The sequence below is a fragment of the Mugil cephalus genome, chromosome 12 (assembly GCF_022458985.1).
Source record: "Mugil cephalus isolate CIBA_MC_2020 chromosome 12, CIBA_Mcephalus_1.1, whole genome shotgun sequence".
NCBI classification, from domain to species: domain Eukaryota; kingdom Metazoa; phylum Chordata; class Actinopteri; order Mugiliformes; family Mugilidae; genus Mugil; species Mugil cephalus.
In genome coordinates, this window is record NC_061781.1 from 27,120,174 (window position 1) to 27,146,410 (window position 26,237).

Sequence of the window (26,237 nt, forward strand, 5' to 3'; positions counted from 1 at the left end):
CTGGTCTCAGCCTGGTCTCTGGTCTCAGGTCTCAGTCTGGTCTCTGGTCTCTGGTCTCTGGTCTCAGTCTGGTCTCAGCCTGGTCTCTGGTCTCTGGTCTCAGTCTGGTCTCAGCCTGGTCTCTGGTCTCTGGTCTCAGTCTGGTCTCAGTCTGGTCTCTGGTCTCTGGTCTCAGTCTGGTCTCAGCCTGGTCTCAGGTCTCAGTCCGGTCTCCGGTCTCAGTCTGGTCTCAGTCTGGTCTCTGGTCTTAGTCTGGTCTCTGGTCTTAGGTCTCAGGTCTCGGTCCGGTCTCAGGTGCGTTTCAGGTGCCAGAGAGCCGTGGGCAGGTTCTGGCAGCCCTGGTACTCTCGCTGTATCTCTCCAACCGTCAGTGGTGGGGTGGCGTTGCAGGGCGCCCCCGCCAGAGTCACGTTCAGAGGGAAGAGGGGGGAACCAGCGACCTGAGGAAGACCAGGAGGAGGGTAGGCGTTACCATGGTTACACAAACCTTTAAGATCCTTGCCTCCCTCCTTTCCTTACCTTCAGGTGGTCCAGGAGGCAGGTCTCCGGCCCAATGACCTCCCATCCTCCCTCTTCCTGGCCTGGGCTCAACCTCTGGTTCTGGTTCTGCCGTGACGGGCTCTGGACCAGGACTACGTTAAGGTGTTTCTGGGACCCTCGTAGCCTCTTGGCCAGGACGCCGCTGTAGCTCTGGTCCACGAACACCAGGACTCGTGTAGCCCGGCAACCGGCTAGGTCGGCTAGCAGCTCGTTGACGGAGTATCGCTCCTTCAGGTCGGCCTGGAAGCAAGAGCTATCATTAGCATAAACAAGCAGCTAACTAGATTCACAGCTAACAGTAGCTCCTCTTTGCCTCACAGCTAACTAGCCTAACAGCTAATCTTCTGAATTACCAGTTAATATAGCTAATTTGGTGCCTCTCAGCTCACAGCACCTCCTCTTAGCCTACCAGATAACTAGCCTCCCAGCTAACAATAGCTTTTCCTAGCTTCCCAGCTAAAAGCATCTCCTCTTAACCTACCTGCTAACAGTAGATAACAGATGTAAATGATATTTTCCTGCTAAGGCTAGATTTAAGGTGATTTAAGGCATCAGATGTTATTTATTGGGAGTGACTATGGTGAGAGATGTTGCTATGCTACGTTGCTATGTGTGTGTCTCTTACGATGCCGTTCAGGTTAGCGTCCCACAGTAACATGGCGCCGTCGCTACGAGTCGGCGAGTTGAGGAACAGAACCAGCGAGTCTGCACAGTGCTGCTTCCTGCAGATGTATGAAACGTGGTTACGAATCACCTCCTTCTCCGTGGCCGAGTAGACGCCCTCCACGTCACCTGATGGGATCAGAGGTGGTGGTTTAAGAAATAATAGGAGGATTAATGTTGTAGCCGCTAAATGTGGTGCTAATGTTTGCGTTTTCCCACCAGGAAGTTGTCCGCTGGTGGCAAAGAAGGTCTTGATGTGATCTTTGTGGAAGCCGTTGTTCCGAAGCATCTTATAAAACCTCTGGAGATTCTGGACGTGGCGTTGAAACGTGATCTGCTGCCTCCACCCTCCTGCACACAATACACAAAAGATATTAATGCACTGGCCACTTTATTAGGTGGCCAGTGCATTAGAATTACTGGACATTAGGATCAAACCAAAGAACCAAAGTTCCTCCACGTTGGGTTTTTACCTCTTAAAGTGAATCTGGCTCCAAAATGCTACTGATTCACTACAGGAGGCAACGTTCACACAATTCAACCTTTGGACATTTTATTTCTCCTGGACGTCATCACATTCTACCACTGAGCTCATTATACGATCCAGAAGAAGATGGAGATTTACACATGGAACTCCCCAGGACCCCAGCCACCAAAGCTACATGCTACATAGCAATGCTAAGCTAATGGCCACCAAGGCTACATGCTACATAGCAATGCTAAGCTAACAGCCACCAAGGCTACATGCTACATATCAATCAGTCCAGTCTCCATGTGGTTCATAGACTCTGAAAGACCCTCTGAAAGAAGAACATCGGATACATTTGTTTTTTGGATTTGATGAAATATTGACACACAAGAAGAATTCTGTCATGAACCTGAGATGAGGACGGCGTGGTCGCAGGTCTGGTAGAGGCGACAGGACATGTGAGTGGCGAGAGGCTGGTGGTGGCAGCGTCTGGTGTTTTTATTCAGCTCACAGCTGGAGACGGGAAGACTTGGAGACGTGAAGGGTAACAGCTGAGGACACCGGGCGAACTCTGCGTGGTCTGGGAGGAAGAACAAAGATCATCATCATCGTCTCTGAATGCTCAGTGCGTGCGTAGCATGACCTCTAGGTTTGCTATAGGAGCTGGATATCATAAACTCGACGTATGCAACGGCCATGTTCCAGTTCAAGCCTCCTGGACGATTGAGGACATACCGACGCATCGCAGTCTCTGGGTGCGGTTGCTGTCTCCGACTGCGACCACTAGGGGGAGGAAGTGGACCTCGCAGAGGCCTCCAATGGTGCTGCTCACACGTCCGTTACCCATGAGCCTCTCTGGCCCGGTTTGACGACGCTTCAGTTGGTTCTGACATCGACCCTTCAGAGCCCAAGTCAAACACTCCTCACCTGGACACACAGAGGCAACCAGTCAGATCTTTACAGCTAGCTAACGCTAGCTCCTCCTAGCCTCCATGCTAACGCTAGCTCCTCCTAACCTCCATGCTAACACTACCTCCTCCTAACCTCCATGCTAACGCTAGCTCCTCCTAGCCTCCAATGATAACACTGGCTCCTCCTAGCTTCCATGACAACACTAGCTCTTCCCAGCTAATAGTAGCTCCTACTAGCCTCCTAGCTAACAGTAGCTCCTTCTAGACTCCACGCTAACAGTAGCTCCTCCTAGCCTCTATGCTAACAGTAGCTCCTCCTAGCCTCCATGCTAACAGTGGCTCCTCCTAGTCTCTATGCTAACAGTAGGTACCCAGGTAAATTCCGTCCAGGTGGGAGCACCTCCTCTTGGTCACATTCACGTCCACGTAGAAGAGGACCACTGGGTGGCCAAAGTTCTCTCCAGGACTTGGATCCAGAACCAGCACGGCGTCGTGGACCCCTGAACCAGGACCCCCACCTCCTCCTCTGAAACCTCCACGTGGCTTCGACCTCACCATCACACCTGAGGAGTCCGGCAGGATGGCCATGACTTTACCTGAGAGAATGAAAGAATTACACTAGATTATTATTGTTGTTGTTTCCCCCTGTGACACTGGTTCAATAAGAAGCTTCTCCAGTGTCTCCAGGTTTCTTCCATCCAGTGTTTTTAGTTCAGATCTTGTATTGATGATGTCAGAGTCTGAGTCTCCAGCTCGTCCCAAACATTCTCTCTGGGTTCAGGTCCAGAGTCTTTGTGCTGCTCCCTGTCAGACTGGAGCCTTTTTTCCCGATTGTCCTCCCTGATCAGTGGTTTTCTGTTCAGTCCCTTGAGTTCCCTTCACATTGTCCATGGTGTGAAATGCTCTTCCTTCCACTATTAAACACAGCCCTGAGTTCTACTGCTGCTTTTCTTCCAAACGTTTCTCCATCAATCAGGATTTATTTCTTCCTGGTAGAACATGGTTCTTCACTGTCCTTCCAGTCTGGAATAAAGGTCTTAAGCCAGTTTTAGTAGTTTCTAGATGTTTCCTCTGCTTGATGCAGCCAATGATTTGACCCTTCTCCACCAGACTAACATCTCCACCACCAGACTAACATCTCCTCCTCCTCCAGACTAACATCTCCTCCTCCACCAGACTAACATCTCCTCCTCCTCCAGACTAACATCTCCTCCTCCACCAGACTAACATCCTCTCAATACCTCCTCCTCCACCAGACTAACATCTCCTCCACCAGACTAACCCTCGACTAACATCTCCTCCTCCACCAGATAACATTTTCTCCACCAACTAACATCTCCTCCACCAGACTAACATCTCCTCCACCAGACTAACATCTCCTCCTCCACCAGACTAACATCTCCTCCACCAGACTAACATCTTCTCCTCCACCAGACTAACATCTCCTCCACCAGACTAACATCTCCTCCACCAGACTAACATCTCCTCCTCCAGACTAACATCTCCTCCTCCAGACTAACACGTTTTGTGTCTCCACATGGTTGTTGAAGAAATGAGAAGCTCCTCATTGCATCAGTTGGTCTTAAAGAACCTGTTGAACTAATGATCCACCAGGAGGCGCTGGACTATGAGCTCAGTTACACTAAGTTGGAGACTTTTGTTTTGTTGGTGCATGTTTAAATCTACTGGTTTAACTTTTCCACTGCTGCAATTTGAAGTTTAAATTGTTTTAATTGTTTCAAATTATATTTAATGTCAGTGGATCTAATCCAGTAGTGGAGGACATCAGAGGTGGAACCTGCAGCAGGTTATTATTTCTAACAGGGTCCTGTTCACGGGCCACACTTTCAATGAATGACTTAGTAGTTTTAATTAAATGATTGTTTGAATTAAATGATTGGATCCTGTTGTTGGTTTATTAAGTTCTGAATGGTCTTAATCCAAGCTGCTTCTTTCATCTCCAGTGTGTTATTAATGTAACTTTATCACTTTTGATTTTTGATTTGATTTAAACTTTTATTTTAAAAATGTGAAAATAAAAAATGTTTTTTCTTTTCAAGTTAATAAATACTTGTATGGTCCTACCCCCCAGCTGACTGATTAAACTAATGACGTCTACAAACAGGATCAATATAAAGGTGACTTTATATTTGATGGAATAAACTGTGTATTTCCTGGTGGTGTGTGTTTGTTGGTTGTTGAGTCTGGGTTCTGACCTGCTGCAGGGGGAGGTTCTCCCAGGTACACGGCCACGGCCGATGGAGCCGGTTCAGCCTGACGTCGACACTCGGCCTCGGACAGCGAGGACGTCCGCAGACAACGCTCCAGCTGGTCCCACTGCAGAGACTGGAGACCAGACCGGACCCAGAGCTCCAGACGACCCGGGGCCACCACGCCTCCTCCCAACGGGGCCACCACGCCTCCTCCCAATGGGGCCACCACGCCTCCTCCCAACGGGGCCACGACGCCTCCTCCCAACGGGGCCACGACACCTCCTCCTCCCAACGGGGCCACGACGCCTCCTCCTCCCAACGGGGCCACGACACCTCCTCCTCCCAACCGGGCCCTGAGGAGGAGGAGGAGGAGGATGGAGAGGAAAGGAAGCTCCATGATGAAACTGATTTCTCCTCTTGTTCAGATTATTTCAGATTCTTTCAGTGTTTCTCTTCTTCTTCTACTCGTCCTATTTCTCCTGGTTCATCCTTTCTCTTGTTCTTTTTATTCCTTCATCTCCACCTTTACTCATTCATCAGATCATTTATTCAAACCTTTTTTCCCCTTTGTTTTTATTCCTTCTCTTCAGTCTCCAACATCCTCAGCTTCTCTTCTCTCCTCCTTTTTGTTTCCTTCGGATTCCAGGAAAAATTACCTCAAAAGCAGAAAATGAAACTTTGTTGTTTTGTTTCCAGATTTTTTCTTCTCTTCTTCTTCTTCTTTATTTTTGTTTTGCAGAAGCTTCAGGTCCTGATCCTGTCTCTTCTTCTTCCTCCTCCTCTTTGGACATGCAGAGCTCTCCACTCCTCCCTTTATCTATCAGACCCCCCCCCCCTTCTGGGCTCTGACATGCCAGGGAGGCATAAAGACTGAGGGGATGAATAGTGATGGGAAAAAGAAGAGAGGAAGCAAAAGAAGGAGGGAAGGGAGAAGGATAATTAGAATGAGAAGATGGAACGAAAGGAGTGGAATAAAAGAGGAAACTAGGAGGAGGGGGAGGAGCAATGAAGAGGAGAGGAAGGATGGAGGAAAAGAAGAAGAGGAGAAAGAAAAAGGAATGGAAGAAGGGATGGAGGGACAAAAATGGAGGAAAACAAGAAAAGTGGAGGAATAAGAAGGAGGAGGAGTAGTGTGTCCTCTAGTGGTGGCATTCAGGAGGTACAAGAAAAAACAGGAAAGATAAAAACATTTGGATTTAAGTTTATTAATAATATGTTTATGAGGAGAAGCTGGTTGTTATTAACACAGAGAATGAGAAGCATAAGACATTTTATTTATGGAGCAGGAATAAAGCGATTCACATGATGGAAAATGAAAAGAAAATGTCTGAAAGTTTATTCTTAAATGTACTTACATGATTGCAATACATTATATTAATATGCCTTATATTTTATTGCATTGTCATATTCTGAGGGTGTCGTGTTTGATATGTGACAAATAAACTGAAACATTTGATTTCGAGGAGTGAATTAAATATTTTTCCGAACAGTTCTGTTCCCTATTTCTCTTTTATTCTTATTCTTGTTATTATTAGAAGAATGGCTTAAAGCTTTATTTTAATTATTTTATATTCAATTTATTTTTTTTATTTATTATTTTTTAAGGTATATATTTTTAATTACATTGAATTGTTTTTATTTTATTTATTTAAATGTAATTTATGTTTTAATTATTTTATTTCATTTTATTTTATTTTATTTTATTTTATTTTATTTTATTTTATTTTATTTTATTTTATTTTATTTTATTTGCCTCCGTGCCACTAGGTGGCAGCAGTCGTTCCGTCTGTCTGAATAGAGGATCTTCGGCTGTGAATGAGATGTCTCACTCGGACTCTTTCATCGGTTTATTTTCTGTAAAGACTCAGTAGCGGCTCGAATCAGATCGTTATGGACATTACAGGAGCAGAAGTAAGTTTTATAAACTAATAAAAAAGTTTTTTATTAGTTGACACCTCTGCTTTAACCCGCTCAAACCTTTTATAACAAAAATTAGTTAGTGTTTGGTCCCGGTTGCTAAGCTAATGCTGCTGCTGCGGTGTTAAACAGAAGGAATTCAGCTAGCCTGAATGCTAGGTAGCTAACTAGCATGGGACAGGTGTAGCTGTAAAGGTGTTTTATGAATCCAGAGGAGGAGGTGAAAGGAGGAGGTGAAAGGAGGACGAGGAGGACGAGGAGGACTGGTCGTTTAACTCAACTGAGACACAGCTGTAGCCACGCGAGTCTATGCTAACGTGAAGCTAACCATGTGTTTTAATGTAAACACGTGAAGTTCTTGTGTGAAATCTGACATCAAAATAAAACCAAAAAGTAAAAATAAAAACTACTCGTTGTTTGAATTGATATTTAATTTAAGTGTATTTTATTTTACATTTGTTTTATTTTATCCTATTTTACATTTAACTGTTTATTTTCATTATAACCTTATGTAGTTTATGTTTATATTTAATTATTTTTACTTTATTATACTTTTATCTCTTTCTCTCTCTCACTGTTGTTTTATTTATAAAAACTAGACGTTAAAGAAAAATTATAATTATGATGCTGTAGCTCAGGCTAACTGGATAGCCAGCCTGAGTGTAGTGAGCTTGGTGTAGCTAGCTTGGTGTGTTAGCATTAGCTTCATGACGTGTAGGGATGAGACATATTTTAGAACCAGATGTAAGATCTGTTTATTGATTTATCTGTGATTATTTACATACATTTATTTTATATTAGTTTAAAGTTGGATTCTCCTCCTCATTCCACCTCCTCCTCCTCCTCCTTCTCCTCCTCCTCTCCTCCTCCTCTCCTCCTCCTCTCCTCCTCCTCCTCCTCTCCTCCTCCTCTCCTCCTCCTCCTCCTCCTCCTCCTCCTCCTCTCATCATCTTCATCAGGTTCTCATGTTTGACTCTGGTTTCAGGTCTGAAGGATCAACTCCTCCTCTGAAGAGATGAAGACATGACACCTCCTCCTCCTCCTCCTTCCTCCTCATCCTGAGTCATGCCCACCAACCAGTCCTCCCCGTGGGTGGGGCCAAAGCTGCAGGCATGCTCAGAGGCAGAAAACCACGCCCCCACCACTGCCCCCATCGCCGCCATGGCAACTAAAGTGCCTTTGAGTCTGGACCAGTCCAGGAGACAGGACCGAGCCAAACCTCCCTCCTCCTCCTCCTCCTCCTCCGCCGCCTCCACCTCGGGGTGGGAGAGAGGAGACGCCAAGAAAACCAGGAGCCGACCCCCCCCTGTGCCTGAGACCCCCGCGCAGCAGCCTAATGGGAAAGGGGCGGGGCCTGGAGACCACAGGGGGCGGGGCTACGACGTGTCATTAATGTGTCAAGATCTGTTTATTAGAGGAAGAACGAGTCTGCAGCAGGTAATCAGATTACATCATCACATATTCAGATTACACCATCACATATTCAGATTACATTAAAGTAATCAGATTACACCATCACATGTTCAGATTACATTAAAGTAATAGGATTACACCATCACATGTTCAGATTACATTAAAGTAATCAGATTACACCATCACATATTCAGATTACATTAAAGTGATTACGTTACACTAGCAGGTAATCGGATTACATTAAAATAATCCGATTACACTGTCAATTTACCTGATTACATCATTATTATTATTATTATTGTGCATTAATGTAATCCAATTACTGAGGCCAGCCAGTTGTAATCTAATTACAGTAATGTAATCAGATTACAGCAACAGGGTCATGTGATATAAATGATGTTAAATCTCTTCCTGTGTTTTGTTGCCAGCCTGAACCTGCAGACTCCTCCTCCTCCACCTCCTCCTCCTCCTCCTCCTCCTCCTCCTCGGCTCCTCACCTGTGCCTTAGTGTCCTCCACCACCAGGAGGCAGCGTTGGGGAAAGACGTCTCCTCCCAGAGGATCCAAAATGGCCGCCCAGCCTCTCCATCCAACCAGGATGCTCTGGGGACACACACAGGAGGAACTACATTTCCCAGCAGCCTCAGTGCCAGTCAGGCCTCCACAGGTAACACGTCTCTTCTTCTACTGTATCAGTTCAGATAAAGGAGGACATCCTCCTCCTCCTCTGCTCCTCCTCCTCTGCTCCTCCTCCTCTGCTCCTCTATTCATCCTCTTCCAGTCTTGAATCTCGTCGATGCTTTTATTTTGTAGAGCCAACAGGAGTTGCTCCCTCAGACGTGGCCTCCGTCACCTCCCAGATCTCCTCCTTCCACCTCCCCAGACAGGAGCAACCGACCACCTCCTCCTCCTCCTCTGCCTCCTCCTCCACCTCCTCACTGACGGAGGAGGTGTCTGGAGTCCAGGGGGGAGCTGTGCAGGTGGATGTGGCGGAGGAGGAGCTTCCTGACGAGCTGGAGGCGTCCTGCAGCGACGACGGTAAACATCCACCTCCTCATCTCTGCTCCTCCTCCTTCTCCTCCTCCTCCTCATCTCTGCTCCTCCTCTTTCTCCTCCTCCTCATCTGTGTTCTCCTCCTCAGACGCTTCAGACTGCTCCTCCATCATTGGGAGCTCCTCCTCGTCCTCCATCGTCCTCCTGTCCAGGTGAGACTCTGTTTCTTTTCTGTTTTTCCGTTTTGTTGTCTTTCAGCTTTTCTGAATGAGTAAAGTTCATTATCTAGTTCTAGTATCTAGTTCCACTCCCCCCCCCTCTTCCCCCCTCCCCACACGCTCATTTGTTCATCCGTTCATTTGTTCATCCGTTCATTTGTTCATCCGTTCATTTGTTCATCCGTTCATCCGGAGTCTTTGTGCCTGAGGCTGAAAGCTGCAGACTGTGGTGGAATCCTCTGCAGCTTTCAGCCTCTCATTGTTCACCAGGGTTCAAAACATACCTGGATAGACCTGGATGGATGGACAGAATGCCCCCCCCCCCCCCCCCCCCAAACCCCACCTCCTCTAGCACCAGGAGCTGTAGGGTTAGTCAGTGTTCCCCTGTCAGAGGAGGAGGAGGAGGAGGTCTGCTGTTGCTCCATCGCTGCTTTATTTATGACGGTCATGTGAGTGATGATGTTTAGCGTTTAAACAGGAGGAGGTGGTCTCCATGGTAACCGCTGGTCCAGGTCTGTGTGGTATTAAATGTATAATCTGACTCTGGTTCTAGTGTGGAGGAGCCGATGTCTGTGGATCCTGGAGAACCTGGAGAACCTGGAGAAGAACGTCCTGCTCTGGTTCCCAGTTTGTTTCCCCTCGTTCCTCCAACGCTTTACTTCAGCACAGCCAACGAGAAAGGTCAGGACTCCATCCCATCGCCTCCTCCGCTCTCATCTCCCCTTTCCTCCTCTCCTCATTCCTTCCTGTCCTCCTCCACGTTCTTCATGTGTTCTCTCTGTTGGTGGGTTCTTCAGTGGAGCTGCTGCCGACGGAACAGAAACGACATTTAAAGTGGAAGATGAGCGCCGTCACTCCCAACGTGGTCAAGCTCATCGTGGCCAGATCCCACTTCAAGACCACCAAGAGTGAGTATGATTATAGGAACCATGAACTTATCCAAGAGTGAGTCTGATTATAGGAACCATGAACTTATCCAAGAGTGAGTCTGATTATAGGAACCATGAACTTATCCAAGACTGAGTCTGATTATAGGAACCATGAACTTATCCAAGAGTGAGTCTGATTATAGGAACCATGAACTTATCCAAGAGTGAGTCTGATTATAGGAACCATGAACTTATCCAAGAGTGAGTCTGATTATAGGAACCATGAGCTTAAATAAGACTGAGTCTGTCTGAACCGGTTGTTTTGAGGAATAGTGAATGAATCGTGACTTCTGTCTGTTCCTCACATAGAAAACCATGACTGGTTGGGCTGCTGGGGACACCACATGAAGTCTCCAGGCTTCAAGACGCTGGGAGAACACCAGAAGGTCAGCGTCCATCCTCCCTTCCTTCCTTCCTTCCTCCCTTCCTTCCTTCCTTCCTGATGAAACTAAAACAGATCACCAGATAGAACCTTCTCCTCTCCTTCCAGTTGAACCACTTCCCGGGAACGTTTCAGATCGGCAGGAAGGACCGACTCTGGAGGAATCTCTCCAAGATGAAAGCCCGCTTCGGCAAACAGGAGTTCAGCTTCTTCCCTCGCACCTTCATCCTTCCTCAGGACATCAAGCACCTCCGTAAGGCCTGGGAGGACAGCGGCTCCCGGCAGAAATGGATCATCAAACCTGTACGTTTACTTCCAGCTCCATGAATGGTAGAATGATGATAATGTCGTGGGAATCCTCGTTTCTTTGGTCTTTCTTTGGGAGCATCACCTCCTAAATGTGAAGTTGTGTCTTCTGATTTAATGTCTCCGATAGCCTGCGTCTGCCCGAGGAACCGGGATCCAGGTTATTCACAAGTGGAGCCAGATGCCCCGTAAGAGGCCGCTGCTGGTGCAGAAGTAAGATGCTAATCTGCTGGTTTGGAGGCTGTTTCCTGTGTTTTCTTCTGAGCTAACGCGTCTGTTTTGGGTGTTTGTGTTGCAGGTACCTCCACAAGCCCTACCTCATCGGCGGGAACAAATTCGACCTGCGGATCTACGTCTATGTGACGTCCTACGAGCCGCTGAGAATCTACATCTTCTCTGACGGACTCGTTCGATTCGCCAGCTGCAAGTGAGTTTTAACCGCGTCTGCCACAAATGTAAATACTAGTTAGTTAACTCGTTAATATTAATTAATCATGATCCTGATGAATGTGATTAATGAAGCATCTGCAGCAGAACGACTGTGAACGTGTCTCAGTTTGTCCAAGTAGCGTTAGCGTTAGCACCAGCTGATCCGGTAGTGACAGGCAGCAGAACCAACCCATAAAGATGGAAGACGCTAAACAGCACGTTGGTCCTCTCCATGGGACATTTGAGGACAAAGACACCAAGAGGGACCAGTGGAGACACATAAAGTATCATCACACTCTGCAGGAAGGAGTTTTCTTTCCAGCTTCAAACAGCACATGAACCAAGCCAAGCATACGTTAGCCGGGGATTCTGCTAGCACTTGGGCTAACGCGGCTAACAGCTGGAGACAAACCAAGACAAACCAAGACAAAGACAAGCTGCCAATGCTGCTGCTAATATGTGTCCACTCCTGCAGCCACTGTTCACTGGGAGACACTGTTCTCAATAAGAAGCGTCAGCTCTGCTCTGGTTGGACAATGTCCACAAGTTAGTTTGTCTCCGTAGCAACAGGGACACATTCATGAGGACACATGGTGGACAAAGAAAGACACAAAAAGGTGTTGAAGGTTTTGAATGAACTCGTTCAGTGCAGATATATTCTCTTGTTCCTGGAGTCTGTTCATCATCAACAATGAAATGAATCAATAGAGATTAAACATGAAGGAGATTTAATCTGATTAATCCACAGAAACCTGAGATTTATCTGATTAGTAAATATATAATCGTCTCTCTAGGTATTCGTCTTCCATGAAGACTCTGGGCAACAAGTTCATGCACCTGACCAACTACAGCGTCAACAAGAAGAACTCAGAGTACCAGGCGAACAGCGACGACAAGGCCTGTCAGGGACACAAATGGTAACGGACAGAGACGAGGAAAAGCTGTGTGAAGAATGAAACTCTGGTTTGATTGTTGAAGTGACTTGAGCTCCGTGTCTGTGTCCTCAGGGCTTTGAAGGCCTTGTGGCAGCACCTGGGCTCAAAGGGCGTCAACACATCCTTGATATGGGAGAAGATCAAAGACATCGTCATCAAAACCGTGATTGCGTGAGTAATTTTAGTTTATTTGTTATTATTAATCCTAATTTAATCATGGACCCTGAGAAACCTCATCCCAGAATATCTGGTAATGTACAGATTAAACCAGATTAATACCCAACATGTTCACTTACTTCACAATAAACCATGAGAAAAACGAGTTTAGGCTTATTATTTGAATTCAATGTGTATTTATAGAACAAAGTTGTATTTTTCTTTTCTTTTAAAATCTGGAGACTGAAATGTGTCCGATGTCTACGGCTCTGATAGAACGGTCGTTCTGTTTTAGTGAGTCGATAGTAATTATTTCTAAACTCGTGTTCGCTGTCAGGTCGGAGCCGTACGTTAACAGCCTCCTGAAGATGAACGTCCGGACGCCGTACAGCTGCCACGAGCTCTTCGGCTTTGACATCATGCTGGACGAGAACCTGAAGCCCTGGATCCTGGAGGTCAACATATCACCCAGGTAACGCACACCTTATTCTGACATCACGTGAGAAATTCATTATGCAGCAGGCATCAGAAACACAGTAGACATGGATATAAATAATAAAACGTGATATATTAAGGTGAAAAAGTCTGTCAGGTTCTGGTCCACACAGCGACATAAACACATGAACACACAGATTTAAACATGTAGATGTTTGGTTCTGGTCCAGTCTTCATTCCAACACGGCGCTGGACGTCTCCATCAAAGGTCAGATGATCAGAGATCTGCTCAACCTCGCCGGGTTCCGTATTCCCAGCAGAGACGAAGCGTTCAGCCCCTGCAGCAGCGCATCCAGCTCCACCAGCAGGTAGGGAGGAGGTACTGCAGCCTGTAGCGTTAAGATGCGGCCGGGATTAAAAATACTGTGTTTGTTTTGTAGCTTGTGTGGAGGCAACAGGGAGAGATCGAAGCCGGATCTGTCCGCCGACGAGAAGGTGAAACGGGCGTTTTACCTCACGCAGCGCTGCACTGACCAGGTAAACAACCAGGACCCGTCCTCCTCCACCTCCTCCTCCACGTCCAGGTCCTCCTCCAGGTCCAGGTCCTCCTCCAGGTCCAGGTCCTCCTCCAGGTCCTCCTCCAGGTCCTCCTCCTCCTCCAGGTCCAGGTCCTCCTCCAGATCCTCCTCTAGGTCCTCTGGTGTAGCTCCTAGCTGAGCCCAAAGGAGTCTGGTCTGAGGAGTGACTCCAGGACAGGAGGTGTGATGTTAGTGAGGAGGTGTTTTGTTAGTGAGGAGGTGTCAGTGTCACTGCTCTCAACTTGGAGAAAAGTTCATGATTTTAATATTTTGACTTGATTTGATTTAGGATTCGTTTTTAGTATTTGACCACGAGAATCAAGTCTCCTCCCGTAAAGACGCGGCTCTGGATTCATTATCTGCAGTAGATGTGAGATCTGTCTCTGTCCTCGGTCTCTGTCAGGACTTCCTGTCCTCTGTGCTGGATGTCCTGACTCCTGAGGACGTCCGGGTTCTGGCTGAGAGCGAAGACGAGCTGAGTCGTCGAGGAGAGTTTGAAAGAATTTTCCCGTCGCCGTCGTCGTCCCGCTACCTTCGCTTCTTCGAGTGTCCGAGATACCTCAACATCCTGATGGACCAGTGGGAGCAGAAGTACTGGAACAACCGGACCAAAGGTTTTCATTCAGTCGCTTAATCCTGTTAAATCAGAAGAACATCTACTAACACATGATCTTTGTTAGCTTCCAGGCTAACTGAGCAAAAAGTACTTATTTTCTTTTTTCAGTGTAATTACAGAGATATTGTTTTAGTCTGGTTTAATTATTGATCTGCTAACTGTTGCTAACACTTAGCACTGAGAGCAGAATGTTCATGGAAGTCTACTTGGTTTCATTTTAGCATCACCGTTAGCTTTGCCATTAGCTTCGTCAATCCTATCACCACAAGATTTTCCCATTAGTGTTGACATTATCATTGCAATCAGCATCACCATTAGCTTTGCCATCAGCGTTTCCATTAGCAGAGCATTACCATTAGCTTCGTCATTGCTATTAGCATCTGCTCTGAGTCCTTGTTGAGGAGGCGATGAGCACCGACCGACCATCAGACTGAACTCAGGTTTGAGTTACTGCTCGTATTTCTCTCCTCAATTATTTACAACAACAAGCGACGTGGTGTCAGCAAAGTGTCCTTTGACTCTTCTTCGTTTCCTTTGTTAATAGAGAATGAGGTGAATGTCTTGTTTTGTTTAACGTGCAGGGATCAGTCTGCTGACGACTTTCTGCCAGAAAGGAGTTCATCTGGGAACCAGCGATCCAGCTCACATGGTGAGGGTTGACTCACTCTACGTCCTGTTAAAAACGGTTTCACCTCGGTCCTGGTTTGGTTTCTTTCCTTTCAGCTCAACCTCACATGTGAGACTTTACAGTATTAAACTGTGTGAACACGTTGGAGCTAAAACCAAACTAAAACCATCAGATCCAGCAGGAACAAGTTAGAAAACCACAAACATGTTGAACCAACCAGTTTAAGGACTGGATTTGATTTGGACGCGCTGAAGGTTGAAAAGATTTCTTGGTGGTAAATATTATTTTAAAACAGAAATCTCTGGTTTGTCCTGTGTTTCCATCTAGTGGTCCAAGTGTAGCTACGTCTCCAGGTTTGAAGCCCACAGACCAGACCTGGTTAGTCCAACCAGACCCAGGTCCAGATCCAGGTATAACTATAAAACATCCCAACCTTCGCACGTTTCTTGGATAGAAGCTGGTTTGACAGCGTTGTGTCATTAGCATGTTAGCTTGGTCATATTTAGGGATGTATTTTTGCACATTTCTTGTTTTTTTGTTTAGCTGCTGCATTGTAGCCTTTGAGGATGGTTATTTCAATCCTGTATTGTGTGCACATGTTAGCTTTGGCATTAGCATTGTTATTGACTTTGACGTAGCTGTGTTTAACCATTTCACAGTTGCTTGTGGACATTTTTAGAGATAAATAAGCTAACCAACCAGCTAGCATGTCGGTTTTTGAGGCGTTGCTGCTTTTGCTGTGTTTAACTCGTATGAACTCGTATCACTGAGAGTCTCCTGTGCTGCTCCTCAGGGTGCTGGTCAGTCTTCACCAGGCCGGCGATGGAGACGGTCCAGAGAGTTCCGGGTCAAGTTTCGGTGACAGCTCCTGAACCAGCGGCAGCCAGAACCAGGCCTCGCTCTCTATCGGATCAGATCTGGTACCTGAACGGTCACGAAGCTCAGGATCATCCCCAAAACAAACCTTCCTACGGACTCTTAACATCTGAAAACTCTCTGTCTGGGCCGGAAATAAGAAGCCGCTACGATATACGCCAACGTCTCAGAACATTGCCCTGAAATCAAAATGGCCGCCAAGTCCAGAACCAGACCAGATGTTTTCATGTTCCACTAGAATCTGCCAATCACTTTGCGAGAGTTAGATAAGTTCTGATCGACGCTGGAGGAAGACGTTACAACGTTGTGCTTAGTCTCTTACCACTAGTTTATATCATTTCCTGTTTTGTTTTTTCCTTTTTGCCTGAACATCACGACGCAACAAGACGCCGGTCGACCTTTAGTTGGTATTAAAACATCGTCTCTAGTTCTGGTTCAATGAGAATATGTCCACAACAACATGATGTTATTGAATAAATAAAATTATTCCTAGTCTCCCTGCTAATATTAGCTCCTCCTAGCTTCCTTACTGACACTAGCTTTTCCTAGCCTCCCAGCTAACAGCAGCTCTTCCTAGTTTCCTAGCCTTCATTAGCATGTTAGCCTGACCATATTTAAGTGGTTTTGAGAGTTGCATGAGGACATTTTTAGAGCTAAATAAGCTAACCAAAGCTAAAGCTAACACAGAGGAGAGTAGGAGCAGGTTTACACTACGACCGTCGTTCTCATGCGTTCAGCCTGGAGGTACTTTGAGATTACGTTTATTTTAGCTTTTGAACCGTGTGCCATTTTTGATCTGAACCCAGTTTGAGGCGCTGCTGTGTTTAACTCATTTTAACTCAATTCTTTTTTAAAAAAGGGCTTTTTTTTCCACTTTTCTGTGACGATGCAAGAATCTTCTTCTTGAAAACTGTGAGGAATTGAAAGAGTTGCTCGTTTTCAGCCGCCAACGTTTTAATTATTGCGTCTCCGTCCAGAGGAAAACCAGGAGTCGCACAAAAGCACGAACGATGGCGGCGTCTGAAACAAGACGCAGAAGACAAAGAATAATTTATTGTGTCCTCAGGAAACTTGTTTCTAAGAATAAATCTGCTGTACTTTAAAAAATGACTTGAAATGTTTGGACACTTTGTCTTGTTTTAACTAAGAGGTGGAATAAAAGGTGGCGTGGACTGTTTACAGTTTTATTATGGTGAAGTTTTATTACACTTTACTCCCTCCTTCCAGGCTGGTCCGGACCCTGGTCTGGACCCTGGTCGGGACGCTGGTCTGGACCTTGGTCTGGACTCTGGTCTGGACCCAGGCCTGGACCCTGGTCTGGACCCTGGTCTGGACCTTGGTCTGGACCCTGGCCTGGACCCTGGTCTGGACGCTGGTCTGGACCCTGGTCTGGACTCTGGTCTGGACCCTGGTCTGGACCCTGGTCTGGACGCTGGTCTGGACCCTGGTCTGGACTCTGATCTGGACTCTGGTCTGGACCCTGGTCTGGACCCTGGTCTGGACCCTGGTCTGGACTCTGGTCTGGACCCTGGTCTGGACCCTGGCCTGGACCCTGGTCTGGACCCTGGTCTGGACCCTGGTCTGGACTCTGGTCTGGACCCTGGCCTGGACCCTGGCCTGGACCCTGGCCTGGACTCTGGTCTGGACTCTGGTCTGGACTCTGGTCTGGACCCTGGTCTGGACCCTGGTCTGGACCCTGGTCTGGACCCTGGTCTGGACTCTGATCTGGACCCTGGCCTGGACCCTGGTCTGGACCCTGGTCTTGACCCTGGTCCACTGATTCTACCAGCAACACACGTCCCATTGGACGAAGCTGTTAAACGAGCTGTAAACTGTTGGGTGTCTATAAATAGTTCACGACCAGTGAAATCTGAACGTCTCTCTGAGGACTTACTTCCTTCATTCCTTCCTTCTCTTTCCTTGCCTCCTTCCTTCCTTCCTTTGCTCCTTATTTTTTCCTTCCTTCCTTCCTTCTTTTTCCTTGCCGCCTTCCTTCCTTCCTTAGCTGCTTATTTTTTCCTTCCTTCTTTCCTTTTTCCTTCTTTAACTGAAGTTAAAGTTTTAACTTTACTTTAATCCATTAGAGGTAAACTCTAAATCAGAGTCAGCTAATCTACAAGTTTCTAAGTCTGCTTTCTCCACCCACCTCCCCTCACCCCCCCCCTGCTTTCCCCACCCACCTCCCCTCGCCCCCCCCTGCTTTCCCCACCCACCTCCCCTCGCCCCCCCCTGCTTTCCCCACCCGCCCCCCCTTGCCCCCCCCCCTGCTTTCCCCACCCACCTCCGGCCTCTCAGTCCAGATTTAGACCTCAGTCTTTCCCACACATTTACACCCAGCTGTCTGGAGCCGGCCTCTCGCCATGCCTGCCCTCCTTCATCATCCCTCCTTCCCCTGACATGGTGGCCGAGCGTCTCTTCTCCTTCGGGTCGACACAGCCATGGAGCCCCTGGCAGAGGTAAGACCAGGACCAGGACCAGGACCAGGACCTGGATCTGTTGTCAGAGAGCTGGTATGTGCTTTGGCCGTGACTTTGTAACTGAGACTCTGCAGCAGAACTCAACGTGTCCCGGTTCTTGGTCTGAATAAACTCTGCTTTATTATAAATAGAGACGTTCGCTGCAGCCTGTGAACTTGATACAGGCATAAAAACAAAGTTACTCAATAACTGACCAGTTTTTACCAGTTTTAATCCATGCTGCAAACTCTACATACAGAATCTCTTAATATTTATATTTTCCTCCGTACATATATATATAATTTTTACAGAATGCTGTTATTTTATTGCATATTTTGTATATTCTTTCAAATTTGTTACCGTTTCTTGTCTGTATTCTGGTCTAATTCTGTGCTACTGTGATAAGGAAATTAACCACACGTGGCATAAATAAACAATATATTATGTCTTAATTATTAAGACTTTTTATTTAAAGCCTGACCTGAAAACGTAGCAGCATCAAGTTTATTGCATGCAATAAAATTCTAACTTTGCAAGTTTCTCACAATGAAGTGTTTTGGAGTTTGAAGGATTTAGTTGACGTACTAAATCTCCTCAGCCTCCTCCTGAACTATGTCTTTGACCTGTGAACTTCCAGGCATGTGTTAAAAGGTCAGAGGCCGCCTGTTATTTCAATCCCATGTGAATCATCAGCGTCCGTAACTTATAAAGTCAAAATGACTCTGAGATAAAACTGATCCAGAGAGAAACAGAGTGACGCAGATTTTGTTATAAATCTGGACAGACGTTCGGTCTAAACCATGAAGGACGACGAGATGTGCTGGGCTTTATTTAATAAATGTGTTATTATGAAGGGTCGAGGGATAAAATGTACGATGTATTCTTCCTCTCACAGGTCCCCTTGTTTGAGATGGACGAGGACGAGGATGAAGACGTTCTGTCGATGAAGAGCACAGGTAGAAATACTAACCAACAGCTAAATAAAGTCAAAGGTAATGGACTAACACATGTAATCAGTCAGAAAAAGCTCTTCCCAAACTCTTGGACCAGGATTCCTCTGGGGACACGATCGTAAACCAAATCTGTGAAACACGTGTCGACTTGTTGGATAAATTCCCAGGACGGTTTGCCAGAGCGATGGTTTCCTTCCACTGCTTAGGCCTCCGGTACCGATCAGCTGCTTCCACAGACCCATAGACCGACCACGGCCACGACCACAACCAGCACCAGTGAACAAGACCGTTCCCCCTAATCACGCCCCTCCACATCACGCTGACATTCACATGAGCGTTGTCCTTTCTCATCCATGCGAGGAACCACCCGACATCCAGGCAGAGAGTCTGGGGGCAGCTAAAAAGCCCACCCAGCCTCCGCCTCTCACCTGGACCAGCTCCTCTCACGGACCTGGCATCCAGAGCCAGTGTGTGTGTTGAGGTGAGGCCAGTTATATCTAGTCGATAGCGCACAACCTCTTCCACAAGCTCCGCATCAGAGAGGTGACGTTCCATGTCCCAAGAATCAGCTTCCACAACCGAGGACACCAAGACCCCGCCTTGGTCTACTAACCAATCCACAGTACACCAGAGCCTTCATGCTCCTCCTGGGGGGGGGGGGGTCCACGGGGAGCAGAGCCCATGTATCCAGTTCAGACCCGGACAGCATCGTCCCCAGGGTCAAAAACTGGATGTGATATGTTTGTTTTTTTTTCTTACAGGTGGCTTTCCATATACGTCCCATGCTGTAGCGCCCCCACCAGGCTCAGACCCAGACACCTTCATTTATATGAACTTCATGAAGAGACACTGCTGCTACGACGCCATTCCTACCAGCTCCAAACTGGTCATCTTTGACACCACACTGCAGGTGATGGGCAAACAGCTAACTACAGTCAAAGCTAATGGACAAACTGCTAATTAGGGTCAATGCTAATGGACGACCAGCTAACTAAAGTTAAAGTTAATGGACAAACTGCTAATTAGGGTCAATGCTAATGGACGACCAGCTAACTAAAGTCAAAGCTAATGGACAAACTGCTAATTAGGGTCAATGCTAATGGACGACCAGCTAACTAAAGTTAAAGCTAATTGTTGGCTACAGCTAAAGCCAGTGTTAATAGACTGATAGGAGTCAAAGCTAATGGACAGAGCTGTGTGTAGTAATTAAATAATCTGGTTGATGTCTGTTTCAGGTGAAGAAGGCTTTCTTTGCTCTGGTAGCTAACGGAGTGAGAGCAGCTCCTCTCTGGGACCACAAGCTTCAGTGCTTTGTAGGTGAGATACACTCAGATATATCAGAATCAGAAAAGTATGTTTGTGTATTTGGGGGGAGGGTGGGGCACTGGCATTGTGGTGGTGGAGTTGGTGAGGATGGAGTCAATGATGGAAATACATATAGATAATAGCGCCTATGCTGATGCTAACAGTAGTAACCAGACTCATTTGGTTCCAGTAAGTTTTTAATTAGCTTAGCCTCCTTAGCTCTATTGCTGTGACGCCACGTCAGTTTTTTTCCTGCATGAATGGAAGTGAACTTCCAAAATGTCTAAGATCAAACTTTTGTCAAATGTTTGTCTGGACTTCAGCTCTAAAGATGCAACAAGGAGGAAACACCTGGAATTAGATTCAACATCTGACCCCGCGTAGCATCTTACTAAAAGGCCAGTAATTAAGCTAATGTTACAAACAAACAGAGGAGGACAAGAAGACGTGACAGCATGAGAGATGGCTGAAAAAGAAAAAAAAAAAAAGCCGCTCTGGGCTAAATGAAAAGAAACAGAAAATAAACACAAAGAGACTTTACAAAGAAGAACACATAATAAATGCAGGGGTCCAGGATCCCAGAAAGGTTGAGAACCACTGGAATAGAGGATACACAAAGACTATACACTAGACAGGAACAACAAAGACTAACAATACGACATTTAACAAAGATCCAAAACATGTGGGCAGAGTTACCACCTCATCTGGACAACTGAATCAGACCGGTTCTGGTTCTGGTTTAGACACTTAAGACTTTGCCTGAGTGGTAGCAGTGACCTACATCAGTTGTGGTTTCAGGTCTCGTCTTCCTCATGTTACAACAGAGCAGAGCTCCTCATCCTGACGTCTGTAATTAAACCGACAGCAACTTTAAACACAAGAGTCTATTCAGACTGGTTAATAATGAATGTTTGTTACTGATACTTCCTCTGTGTGTGTGTGTGTGTGTGTGTGTGTGTGTGTGTGTGTGTGTGTGTGTGTGTGTGTGCAGGGATGCTGACCATCACTGACTTCATCAACATCCTCCATCGCTACTACAAGTCTCCTCTGGTGAGAATCTGGAGTTAAACCTGTAGACAACAAGGCTTTGACTTTAGTTAGCTGTTAGTCCATTAGCTTTGACTTTAGTTAGCTGTCAGTCCATTAGCTTTGACTTTAGTTAGCTGTCAGTCCATTAGCTTTGACTTCAGTTAGCTGTCAGTCCATTAGCTTTGACTTTAGTTAGCTGTCAGTCCATTAGCTTTGACTTTAGTTAGCTATCAATCCATTAGCTTTGACTTTAGTTAGCTATCAATCCATTAGCTTTGACTTTAGTTAGCTGTCAGTCCATTAGCTTTGACTTTAGTTAGCTGTTATTCCATTAGCTTTGACTTTAGTTAGCTGTCAGTCCATTAGCTTTGACTTTAGTTAGCGGAAAAATGGCTAACCAAAGTCAAAGCTTGTGGGGTAGCTGCTAACTAAAATAAATATTTATTATTTATGGCGCACTAATGGTTGAGTAGGTAAACGAGGCAAAATATCAACATTAGCCTCATGTCTGCTGAGTCACAGCTGATCTAAACTGAGAAGTCTGTTGTGTCTGCAGGTTCAGATCTACGAGCTGGAGGAACACAAGATCGAGACGTGGAGAGGTCTGTCGGGTTTGTTAACGACTTCAAACCATAGTCTACGTTAGAGGAGTTTAATTTGTGTTTTTCTGTTTCCAGAAATCTACCTGCACTCCATCAATCGACTGATCAGCATCACCCCTGAGTCCAGGTCAGACTTCACATCATTTCATTCACAGTCACATTTCAGCTTTGACTTTAATCAGCTATTAGCCCATTAGCTTTCACTGTAGTTAGCTATAAGCCCTTTAGCTTTGTCTCTAGTTAGCTATACGCCCGTTAGCTTTGACTCTAGTTAGCTATAAGCCCTCTTGTTAGTGTCAGTGTGTTCATTAATTCCTCTGGAAAAGACGGTATAATGACTTCTTGCAGTCAATTTAAGCTATTTATTCAAATAAGTTTTGGAATATAGAAATTGATACGCATGGACCTCATCTCTGGCTTGGACCGGGTGGGAGGAGTCGTGGTTTAGACTGAACTCTCCCACCGCTGGTGGACGGGTCGGTCCCGACCCTCAGGTCCTCCAGTCCCCCGGGACAGCGCCCTAGAAAGAAAAGAAAGTCCTTCCTACCTGATCCTCCCTGACATAGGCCTCACATTTCTCTCCTCTGCCTGAGCCTTGCAGCTCTGTGACTCCCTCCTTTGCAACTTTTATCACTTCAGAACAGCTCCTATTGTTCTCTATTCTGTCTCTCAGACTCCCTGCTCTGTCCTAGTCAGCTGATTGCTACTTTCTCAACATGTATCAAGCCTTCGCAAGTAAACTTAAACCGAGTTGATGATCCTGACCCTCCCATTATCTAGGACCTCATTCTTTGTTTGATTATATGAATGATAGTTACATTAATATTCAAACTTCTAAAGAGAATCTAGAAAATCTCAACTGATTATCACAGGTCTAGACAAACATTAGCGTTTATAGTGTTGTTACAGCCCTCAGGTTTAATTCTTCCCTCATAATCCCAAACTGTGTTCGTCTCTTCAGTCTGTTTGATGCCATCTACTCCCTGTTAAAGAATAAGATCCACCGGCTGCCGGTCATCGACCCGGCCTCAGGAAACGTCCTCCACATCCTCACTCACAAACGCATCCTCAAGTTCCTCCACATTTTTGTAAGTTGTGCGATGTCAGCGTTTCATTCCTTCCACTCCATGAACCTGGATTATATAGATCACTGTCGTAGCTTGGTCAGACAACAGGGTTTGTCTCCCTCTAATGGACTAATGGTGGTACTACAGATAATAAACTGCAGTCATCTTGTAGTGAAGTTAGCTTATGTGGCAGCCGTGGTGGCTGGTTTTACATGTGTGTCTCGGTCTTCTTCTGGATTGTATATTTGTGGTATTTCTAGAAACTCTTGGTCCAGTTCTAGTCAAGATCAGGGTCCATAGAGACCAGGGTCCATGGAGATCAGGGTCCATAGAGACCAAGGTCCATGATGATCAAGTTCCATAGAGACCAGGGTCAGGAACCTGGACCTGATGGTTGTAGGTGTAGTCGTGGTCTGCTTTGTCTTTAATGACGTCCTCTCCTTCTCCAGGGTTCTATGATTCCTAAGCCCAGGTTCCTTCAGAAGAGTATCAGTGAGGTTCCGATCGGGACCTTCAAACAGATCGCCACCGTCCAGGAATCGGCCTCTGTCTATGATGCTCTGTCCATTTTTGTGGAGAGGAGAGTCTCGGCTCTGCCGGTGGTCAATGAGGAAGGTAGTCAGACATTTAACCCCCCACCCCAATGATAATGAGCTCACTAGGAGAATGTGATGATGTCCAGGCTAAAGAAAATGTCCAAAGGTTGAATTTGTCTCTGTGTTGTGTCCTCTCCAGATAAGGTGGTGGCGCTGTACTCCAGGTTTGATGTCATTGTAAGTCCTCCATCGTATTATATAGAATTAATAGAGTCTGGTCTGGGTCTGATTCCTGTCTTTTTTTTGTCCTCTTTGTCTTTTCTGTCGTGGAGAACCTCGCGGCCCAGAAGAACTACAACAACCTGAACATGACGATGAAGGAGGCGCTGGCCTCCAGAGCCTGCTGCATGGAGGGAGTCCTCAAATGTTACCCCCATGAAACCCTGGAGACCATCATCGACCGCATCGCTGAGGCTGAGGTAACAGGAAACCTTCTTCTTCCACTCCATCAATGGTGGTGATGATGATGATGATGATGAAGGTGATGAAGGTTCTGAAGGTGATGATGATGATGATGATGATGATGGTGGTGATGATGATGATCTTCTTCCTCTTCCAGGTCCATCGTCTGGTTCTTGTTGATGATGATGATGTTGTGAGAGGGATCGTTTCTCTCTCTGACCTCCTCCAAGCTCTGGTCCTCAGTCCTGCAGGTATCAATGCTCTCTCCTCCTCCTCCTCCTTCTAACCCCTTCATCCACCCCACGCTCCTCCTCCTCCTCCTCCTCCTCCTCCTCCTCCTCTTCCACCTCCACCTCCTCCTCCTCTTTCACCAGAGATCAGAGACGTCCTTTAGCATCAGGTCTAAAACCCTCCACCCCTAGCCTCCGTCCTCTCAGTTTGTCTCCTCCTGACGTCCTCGTCCTCTCAGGTAGGAAGCCTGAGGCCTCAGCTCTGCATCTTCACTCCAACGTTTGGATCTTTAGTTTCATACCAGCTTCCTTTTCTTCTAATTCTACTTCCTCCTCCTGCTCTTCTTCTTGCATCTTTGCTCCAGTCAGACCTTTGGACACATTTATCTGTTTTCTAAACTCAGATGAGAAAGAGAAGCTTCTGCTCTTTAAATGTGTCCAAACTGTCCTCTGCTTCCTCCTCGGTTCGGTCTCATTTCTCCAGGTTCAGACGGTGAATCTCAAATCATTTCTTTACTCAACGTCTGGAGGAAGAATCTGACGACATCCAGGAGGCGTGTCTCCATTAATGAAGCACGTCTTGGTTAATGTGTCGGCCTGATTCATGAGACTTTGCAGTGAGCATGTCAGTAGCTTCTAAAACCCTCAAGACCTTGACCCAGAGTTACATGCTAGGCTACATGCTACATATCAATGCAAGGCTAACTGTCACCAAGGCTACTCGCTACATATCAATGCTAAGGTAACAGTAACCAGGCTACATGCTACATATCAATGCTAAGGTAACAGTAACCAGGCTACATGCTACATATCAATGCTAAGCTGTTTATTGTCTGTAGTACCACCATTAGTCCACTATATGGAGACTCTTACGTGCTACAAAAGATAATAAAACTAGTTCAGTTACATTGAAATATTGAGACAGAAGAAGAAACTCTGACATGCTGACATTCAAAGTTTGTCTGTGTGTTTTCTCTGTTAGCTGAAGCTAGCCTGTTAGCTCCCGCTATGTGAAGGAGGAGCATCTCTAGTTTCTAGTGGCAGCAGCATGGCAGAGTGGAGCAGAGAGGATTGTGGGTAGCATGTTGGAGCCTCTAGTGGCACAAGGAAATAAAGTGAAAAGAGACGTATGAATAAACATTAAATATCTTCCACATTAATTCAAGACGACGTTGATCAGTTCAGTTGAGAAAGGCTGGAATCATCTGTGGATCTCTACAAAATAAACGTCATCATCCCCCAGAAAAACAAATTAAATGGAAAGTTTTTAATTGAATAAGAAATTATATTTCTGATCCAGAGTCTGTTTGGAGATGAATCAGATCAGAAACTCTCTCTGTGGTAAAATCTGACTCTGGATTATTTTCAGTTATTTAGATGAAGTGAAGGCGTCTCTGTGGTTCTTCTCCTCCAGATATTTACCAGCGGCCGTTATTTGAAGACTGAAGATCGATCAGGAGGAGAAACGACTCGGATTGAAGGAACAAATGCATTCGTTCATGATGATCTCAGATTTCTAAAATATAAAATCCTGAATTGCTCCTCTGGTTAATAAAAGGTGAACCTGGTTAAGGATATTTAAACTAATCTGTCTTTATTGAACTCTGTGTGGACGGGTTAAGTGTTATTATCTGATATATAACTATTAATATCTAGTAAAGGCCTCTAAATAATGTTATTAGACTTTAATGATGCACGAGGGAAATTACTTTATCACCATAGTTTCGTTGCAAATAAAAGTAAACACTCATAAAGATAAATAAAATAAAATTAGACCTAATTAAAGTCAAATAAAAATGAACAGTCTAATCAAAAAATGTACAGAATTAGAATCATGAAAATATACAAAAGTCGCTGGTAAAACAGTGTCCGAGGTGATGTGGATGTTTGGACAGTTGCATAGCAACAGTGGCGTGGATCATGTCTCATGGTGTCTCCTTATCAGCTGAGGGACGGATGTGTGTCCTCTCGTAGAGTCTGAGGACGGGTTC

General features: G+C 45.9%; 3 protein-coding genes across 6 annotated transcripts; 2 read left to right on the top strand and 1 right to left on the bottom strand.

Moving 5' to 3' along the window:
• Window positions 1-229: 229 nt before the first annotated feature.
• Window positions 230-5,562, bottom strand: si:ch211-67e16.11. Its single transcript, XM_047601692.1, has 8 exons — window positions 4,800-5,562; window positions 2,955-3,179; window positions 2,408-2,599; window positions 2,082-2,252; window positions 1,423-1,554; window positions 1,166-1,332; window positions 520-780; window positions 230-440 (listed from the first exon to the last, which is right to left on the bottom strand). Exons 1-8 carry the CDS (start codon window positions 5,191-5,193, stop codon window positions 291-293), a joined length of 1,692 nt encoding a protein of 563 aa, XP_047457648.1. The 5' UTR covers window positions 5,194-5,562; the 3' UTR covers window positions 230-290.
• A 1,022-nt stretch (window positions 5,563-6,584) lies between these two features.
• Window positions 6,585-16,783, top strand: ttll4 (tubulin tyrosine ligase-like family, member 4). Its single transcript, XM_047601687.1, has 20 exons — window positions 6,585-6,707; window positions 7,699-8,150; window positions 8,555-8,792; window positions 8,939-9,163; window positions 9,267-9,330; window positions 9,890-10,017; window positions 10,134-10,244; window positions 10,575-10,651; window positions 10,756-10,950; window positions 11,084-11,166; window positions 11,252-11,380; window positions 12,177-12,299; window positions 12,390-12,488; window positions 12,811-12,945; window positions 13,139-13,276; window positions 13,349-13,445; window positions 13,890-14,100; window positions 14,684-14,751; window positions 15,058-15,140; window positions 15,524-16,783. Exons 2-20 carry the CDS (start codon window positions 7,779-7,781, stop codon window positions 15,600-15,602), a joined length of 2,655 nt encoding a protein of 884 aa, XP_047457643.1. The 5' UTR covers window positions 6,585-6,707; window positions 7,699-7,778; the 3' UTR covers window positions 15,603-16,783.
• Window positions 16,784-17,895: 1,112 nt separating this feature from the next.
• prkag3b (protein kinase, AMP-activated, gamma 3b non-catalytic subunit) lies at window positions 17,896-25,829 on the top strand. 4 transcript variants are annotated; one of them, XR_007113917.1, is made up of 14 exons: window positions 17,896-18,062; window positions 18,958-19,018; window positions 19,777-19,925; window positions 20,251-20,332; window positions 21,312-21,370; window positions 21,906-21,951; window positions 22,027-22,078; window positions 22,913-23,039; window positions 23,468-23,633; window positions 23,754-23,791; window positions 23,887-24,033; window positions 24,174-24,267; window positions 24,391-24,485; window positions 25,661-25,829. XR_007113917.1 is itself a non-coding variant. In XM_047601702.1 (14 exons), the coding sequence occupies exons 1-13, from the start codon at window positions 18,045-18,047 to the stop codon at window positions 24,832-24,834; spliced, it is 1,143 nt and encodes a 380-aa protein (XP_047457658.1). In that variant the 5' UTR covers window positions 17,896-18,044; the 3' UTR covers window positions 24,835-24,871; window positions 25,661-25,829. The 4 variants fall into 4 exon arrangements, 2 of the variants coding, with proteins under 2 accessions (XP_047457658.1, XP_047457659.1); XM_047601702.1 differs by lacking the exon at window positions 24,391-24,485 and adding an exon at window positions 24,731-24,871; XR_007113916.1 differs by having other exon boundaries at window positions 24,174-24,485.
• Window positions 25,830-26,237: the final 408 nt, after the last annotated feature.

What these genes read in the sequence shown, in the direction of transcription:
- si:ch211-67e16.11 (XM_047601692.1), bottom strand. Translation starts at nt 5,193, where the DNA reads ATGGAGCTTCCTTTCCTCTCCATCCTCCTCCTCCTCCTCCTCAGGGCC. An exon ending in CCTGGACGGAATTTACCTGG is followed by an intron (nt 2,600 to 2,954) that starts GTACCTACTGTT and finishes CTGTGTGTCCAG; the next exon opens with GTGAGGAGTGTTTGACTTGG. An exon ending in ACGCTAACCTGAACGGCATC is followed by an intron (nt 781 to 1,165) that starts GTAAGAGACACA and finishes TCTTGCTTCCAG; the next exon opens with GCCGACCTGAAGGAGCGATA.
- ttll4 (XM_047601687.1), top strand. Translation starts at nt 7,779, where the DNA reads ATGCCCACCAACCAGTCCTCCCCGTGGGTGGGGCCAAAGCTGCAGGCA. An exon ending in GAAGAACGAGTCTGCAGCAG is followed by an intron (nt 8,151 to 8,554) that starts GTAATCAGATTA and finishes TTTTGTTGCCAG; the next exon opens with CCTGAACCTGCAGACTCCTC. An exon ending in CCACTTCAAGACCACCAAGA is followed by an intron (nt 10,245 to 10,574) that starts GTGAGTATGATT and finishes TTCCTCACATAG; the next exon opens with AAAACCATGACTGGTTGGGC.
- prkag3b (XM_047601702.1), top strand. An exon ending in CAAGCTTCAGTGCTTTGTAG is followed by an intron (nt 20,333 to 21,311) that starts GTGAGATACACT and finishes GTGTGTGTGCAG; the next exon opens with GGATGCTGACCATCACTGAC. An exon ending in AGCATCACCCCTGAGTCCAG is followed by an intron (nt 22,079 to 22,912) that starts GTCAGACTTCAC and finishes TCGTCTCTTCAG; the next exon opens with TCTGTTTGATGCCATCTACT.